Source organism: Alexandromys fortis, unplaced genomic scaffold (genome assembly GCF_014885135.2).
Source record: "Alexandromys fortis isolate MF-2015 unplaced genomic scaffold, M_Fortis_MF-2015_v1.1 scaffold_146, whole genome shotgun sequence".
NCBI lineage: Eukaryota > Metazoa > Chordata > Mammalia > Rodentia > Cricetidae > Alexandromys > Alexandromys fortis.
Window position 1 is genome coordinate 694,296 of NW_026068042.1, and position 5,979 is coordinate 700,274.

The following is a 5,979-nucleotide window of genomic DNA, read 5'->3' on the forward strand; positions in this document are numbered from 1 at the left end:
TCAAGACAGGGTTTCTCTGTGGTTTTGGAGCCTGTCCTGGAACTAGCTCTTGTAGACCAGGCTGGTCTCGAACTCACAGAGATCCGCCTGCCTCTGCCTCCCGAGTGCTGGGATTAAAGGCGTGTGCCACCACCGCCCGGCTTCTTTGCATATTTTTTGTGCAGTTTAATTTTAAAATATATGTGCTTTCTGCAAGTTCAAAACAAAAGCGTTTGTTTGGCTGTACCTGAGCTGCTCGCTCTCTCTCTCTCTCTCTCTCTCTCTCTCTCTCTCTCTCTCCCCTCCCCCCCCCAGAGGATCAATTAGATAACTCTGAATTATCTGATCTTAACCTAACATTTTGTTTTCCTTTTGAAACAAGATCTTACTACGTATCCCTGGTTGACCTGGAAGTCACTGTGTAGACCAGTCTGGTCTTTAACTCCCAGAGATCTGCCTGCCTCTGCCTTCCGAGAGATGTGAGCAAAGACGGGTGTGTGCCCCCTGCCTGGCCTTAACTGAACATCTTTTGAAAAGTGGTTGAGATCTCCGAGTGGTGGTGGTGCACCACCACCTGGCTAGTAATTAGTAATCGATTTTTTAAATGAAAAGAAATAATAAAATGAAAAGAACCCCTCCAAAGGTGTCTTCTTGGTTGTTCCTGCTGCCTTGTCTTCGCGTTCCGAGTTTTGCATCTATAGTCCGAGCACCCCGCATCAGCATCCATGCCATTTAAGAGTGTTTTCTCCCAGTCTAAGGATTTTATTTCATTTTTTAAGAAACTAAAGTATCTCTGAAGCATGCCACTCTGTAGCTGGCTCGAGGCTGTATCTTCTCCATCTTTTAGCACCCACCTTCTTCCTCTGTGGTTCAGCTGCATCCTTTTAGGGCTTTTTCCCTGAGCAACCCTCTATAAATTTTGTTTTCTGTTTTGTTTTGTTTTAGATTATAATATCATTACAACACTTCTCCCCTCCCTTACCCCCATCCAAGCCCTCTATATACCCCTCCCCCTCTATCTCACTTTGAAGAGTCTTCCGGGACTGAGGCTGCTTAGCTGAAGCAGCGTCATTTAACTGCCTCGCTGTCTGCTCTTGGATGATGAGAAAATGCAAGTAGGCACAGGAAGTGTATCTAACCTGCTTACACTTCCTCTCTGAACAGAGAGGTTTCACAACCCCGGCAGGAGCATACCCCTCCCTCCACCCCCACCCAGTGTCACCAGCCTGGTGGCCCTGAGAAAGTTCCACTGCAAGGGGCCCCATGCAAGAGGCATCACCATTTCCCTCTTCCACCCTGTCTAGGTTGCCAGAAAATCTCGAGAGCTCTCAGGGACTGAGGCTGGACCCCAGGTCCCTCCTTGGCGCAGATGAGGTTCCGCACCATCGACCCCAGACTGTTGCTGTTGGGACTCCAGCTGTTTGGTAGGAGATCCAGCAGGGAGGGGAAAAGGGACAGTGTCTGTGATGGGAGAAGCCAGAAGGCTTCGTAGAACTGAAGCCAGTGAGGAGCCACGCTAAGGGGCGGGTGGCATAGGCGATGTGGGACTGAGGAGCCTCAGAGAGTTAAGTGGGCACCCACATGAAGTCAAAGTATGTTAACAAGGAGAGAAGAGGGCGAGGAAGGAAGCAGGGTTGGGGGGAAGAGATGGTTGGTGGGACCAGGGTTGGGAGGAGAATTTGGGGTTGGATATTAGCTCTCCGCGTAGTTTTAGGCAAGTCTTTCTCTTTCAGAGGCATTGCCTCCCTTCACCTGAATAAATAAGAGTGCCCTCATCCGTGACACTGGGTTCTAAGTCTGACTGGTTGGCAGTTTCCAGTCTGTGGATGACACTGTCTGCCTGAGGATGTGTTGAATTCCAAAGGCTCAAGAGATACTTGTGTCTAGTGGGAAGGTTGGGGAGTCTGAGCACAGATCCCTGATGGGCACAAGATATGGAGATTCAATGAGACTGATCATTGGGGTTCTCAGGTGCTGGGTTGCAAGACCCCCCCCAGAAAAGAGTAGTGTTCGGAGCAGCCACGGGGCCTCAAGGAACCCTCTTTTGGTCCCTACATGGAAACTTGGTTATTCTCTGCCTGGGGACCCCTTTCCCTGGCTTCTTTCTCATGAGCCTCCGCCTTCTTACCCTTTCTTCTTTGCCAATAGGTCCAGGAGGAAGTTGAGTTCTCGGGGTCTGGGGAGGAGTTGCCTATGCCGTGGGAGACAGACTATGTCATCTCCTATTCTCCAGTCCAGGCCCTGGAGGGAAATTCCTGGCACCGGTCCCTCTCTGCTTGGGTGTAGGCAGCCTCTGGGTTCAGAGGAAGAGGCCCTGGGGCAACACGTGGGATGTGGGGTCCAGACAGGAAGCGCTGATTGAGTTTGCTTCCCTCAGCCGAGGCCTGGAGCTATAACCTGGACACGCGGCATGCGCAGAGCTTCTTGGCGCACGCTGGAAGACACTTTGGGTACCGGGTGTTGCAGGTCGGAGATGGGTGAGTTGTTACCCTTTCAGCTCCCGCCCACCACCAGCCGAGTATGTAGGGCCACACATCTGCCCAGGCACACAAAACCAGGGATGGGGTGGGGGGCGCGTATCAGGGGCAGGCCTCACTTCGGCAAGTGTCTGCTAGACGGACTCTTCGAAACGGGGGAGGGCTCTCGATACCAAAGAATGAGGGGGGACAGGCAATGTGCCACTTGAGTGTCTAGAACCCTCTCCCCTCCCCTTCCTAAGTCATAACCCAGTTGAGCACATAGTAGGCAAGCTTAGTCGTTGATAACTTGGTTGTGGCTGGTGGTGGTGCTGTTTGAACACTAGGTCTGGGCTAGTCAAGCTCTCCATTGCCTCCTCAGGCTTCCTTCCCTTGTTTGCTTTGTTTGGAGACAGGGTTTGTGGATCAGGCTGCTTTTGCACTTGCACTTGCTGTAGCCGAGCGTGTTCTTGAACTCGTGATCCCCTGGCCTCTACCTCTGGGGTGCTGCGATCACAGGCAGGTGCCAGCAGACCTGGTTTCTTTTAAGTTCTCATTAAATTCCCATGGCTTGCGTGGGACTCATCTTCCTCCTGCCTCTGCCTCTGCCTGAGTATCAGAGGTTTGTGTTATCTCTTGAGTGGATGGCGAAGTGAATGAAGTTCTAAGGTGTCCACCTGACAGACTGCTCTTCAGGGCTGCAAATGGAAAGAAGCTTTAATGTTCTAGAATGATGTTACTGGGCTGTTGGGTGAGAGGGGGCATGGAGGAGCTCCCCTGAGAGTAAGAGCAGCATTGCCTTGGCAGCAAGATTTTCACATATGATCATTGTTGGTGTTGGTGTTGGTGTGTGTGTGTTGTACATGAATACTATAGTGCATGTGTGGAAGTCAGGGCAACCTACCGAGCCATTCTCTCCTTCTACCATTTGGGTCCTGGGGATCAAGTCAAACTCAGGTCATCAGGCTTGTCACGGAGCTGGTGACAGCCAGTCTTGCGCCACTGTGAAGCGCCTGTTTCAGATACAGAGCTGGGAGGAGGTGGCACACACCTTTAATCCTAATACTCAGGAGGTGGAGGCAGGCAGATTTTTGTGAGTCCAAAGCCAGCCTGGCCTACAGAGGTAGTTCTAGGATAGCCAAGGCTGCAAAAAGAAACCCTGTCCTGAACAAACAAACAACAAAACTAAAACCAAAACTAAAACAAAAAAGAGCCTGGAGTGGTGGCACACAACTTTAATCTCAGCACTTGGAAGAGAGAGGAAAGTTGGATCTCTGTGAGTTCAAGACTAGCCTGGTCTACGTAGCAAGTTCTAGGCTAGCCAGGGCTACCTATATAGTGAAACCCTGTCTCAAAGAGAAAGGAAGGAAAGAAGGAAGGAGGGAAGGAAAGAAGAAGGAATGGATAGGAAATGAGAAAAGAGGGACTGGGTAGGCAAAGGCCCAGGCACCTTCATCTCACAAATGAAATTTTACGTCAGGGTTGTCGTGGGAGCTCCAGGTGAGGGGAACAACACGGGAAGCCTCTATGAGTGTCACACAAGCAGTCGCTCCTGCCAGCCACTCAGCCTGCATGGTGAGTAAGGAAGGAAGTAGATGGGCAGTGTGACCCCAGGGAAACTGAGGCTGACCCCAACACGCCTGATGACCTGAGTTCCTCCGACTCCCTTTCTGGTGCGTACAGGTTCTAACTATACCTCCAAATACCTGGGAATGACCTTAGTGACAGACGCCGCCGACGGAAGCCTCTTGGTAAGAATTTTGCATGATTCCATCAAGGCCTGGGAAGCTAATCACTAGGAAAGAGAAGCCAGGTACAGGATATAGACCTGGAATCCCAGCCCAGACTGTTGTAATTGATACAGGACCTTGTTATGTAGCCCAGCCCAGCCATCTCTTGCTTCAGCCTCCCCAGTGCTGGGATTACAGGCACGCGCCTCCATGCCCCCATAGGCGGCAGTGTTTAACTGTAACTACTACAGGTGAGGCACTGTGCTGGAGTCCATGGGGTAAGGCTGTAAGACTCAGAGACGAACCAAGGGTCAAAGCCCTGTCTAGAAATTTCAGTCTGACGGAAGAGTCAGTGGTTGTAAATGCAGTACTACCCATTCTGGAAAAGCGAGGCTTTGATTTGGCGAATAAGGGTGTCTGGTTGAAAGGGGTGGTCCTGGGAATGTGGGGTAATGCCCAGGTGTGCACAGGACAGGGGATGAGCTAAGGGGGTTTGATGTCACTCCATAGGCGGTGAGTGAGCATCCACTGTCAGAGAATGCTGGCACTGAGGACGTGGAGACCCTTAGGGGCAGAAATGCTTTGCTTTGAAAACCATTTGTGCTGGGCATGGTGGTGCACATCTTTAATCCCAGCAACCCGGAGGCAGAATCAGGTGGATCTTTGTGAATTTGAGGCTAGCCTGGTCTACAGAGCGAGTTCCAGAGCAGCTAGGATGGGTACAGAGAAACCCTGTCTCGAAAAGAAAGATAGAGAGAGAACCATTTGGAGGGAGAGAGGGTTCTCTGGCGATAATGCCAGAAAGACACAACACGAGGAAGCCCTAACTTTTTCCCTTTGCTGCCTCAGGCCTGTGATCCTGGACTGTCTCGGACATGCGATCAGAACACCTACCTCAGTGGCCAGTGTTACCTCTTTCCCCAGAGTCTGGGGGGACCTATGTTACAAGGGCGTCCTGCTTATCAGGGTAAGGAATTGGATACCCTGTGGGTGAATCCACAGGAACCGGCACAGCAGGCCAAGCCGTGTCAGCCAGGCCTGTTTGCGTGTGGTCTCTGCAGAATGTATGAAGGGCAAGGTCGACCTAGTGTTTCTGTTCGACGGCTCCATGAGCTTGAGTCAAAATGAGTTTGAAAAAATCGTGGACTTCATGAAAGACGTGATGAGGAAACTCAGCAACACCTCCTATCAGGTACCTCCGCACATCGGGAGCCCTAGCTGCAGAGCCTAGATGCCCACCTGGACAGGCTGGAGGGAGGCCTGTTGTGCGTGTGCGTGGTTGCGCCTATACCTCTGGCAGCAACAAGAGCCAGGAGTCCAAAGCGGCCCAGCTCTCTGTGGCAGGTTTTGTGCCTGTCTTCATCTTTCCTCTCCACTTTCTCTGTAGATGGCCTCCGCCTTCCATTTCTCTTTAGATTTCTTGGTCTGTAGCAAACTGCTAAATTTGCATGATAAATTTCCAAAGGAGTACCTTATAACTTCCTCTCAACTGGTTCCTCCTGCAAAGTCCCAGTTCTGAAGAGATTCTGACTGACCCAGCTGTCACTGGCACAGCTAACTCTGTCTAGTTTAGGGGCTTCGCAGACATGGTTTCTGGGAGCCATCCATAGACCAAGAGCCCAGCATGCACTTCTGGGTAAGAAAGCAGAGCCCAGCAGTGGTGGCACGCGCCTTTAATCCCAGCACTCGGGAGGCAGAGGCAGGCGGATCTCTGAATTTGAGGCTGTCCTTGTCTACAGAGTGAGTTCCAGGACAGCCAGGGCTGTTTCACAGAGAAACCTTGTCTAAAAAAAAAAAAAAAAAAAAAAAAAAAA

General features: G+C 51.1%; 1 protein-coding gene across 1 annotated transcript in view; it reads left to right on the plus strand.

Moving 5' to 3' along the window:
- The first annotated feature begins 1,201 nt into the window (after positions 1 to 1,201).
- Positions 1,202 to 5,979, plus strand: part of Itgal (integrin subunit alpha L) — a 37,824-nt gene continuing 33,046 nt past the window's right edge. Inside the window, exons 1-6 of the mRNA XM_050165950.1 lie at positions 1,202 to 1,403; positions 2,357 to 2,456; positions 3,916 to 4,010; positions 4,119 to 4,186; positions 5,015 to 5,132; positions 5,227 to 5,357. Coding sequence (XP_050021907.1) covers positions 1,349 to 1,403; positions 2,357 to 2,456; positions 3,916 to 4,010; positions 4,119 to 4,186; positions 5,015 to 5,132; positions 5,227 to 5,357 — 567 coding nt within the window. The 5' untranslated portion in view covers positions 1,202 to 1,348. The remainder of the gene's footprint in view (positions 1,404 to 2,356; positions 2,457 to 3,915; positions 4,011 to 4,118; positions 4,187 to 5,014; positions 5,133 to 5,226; positions 5,358 to 5,979) is intronic.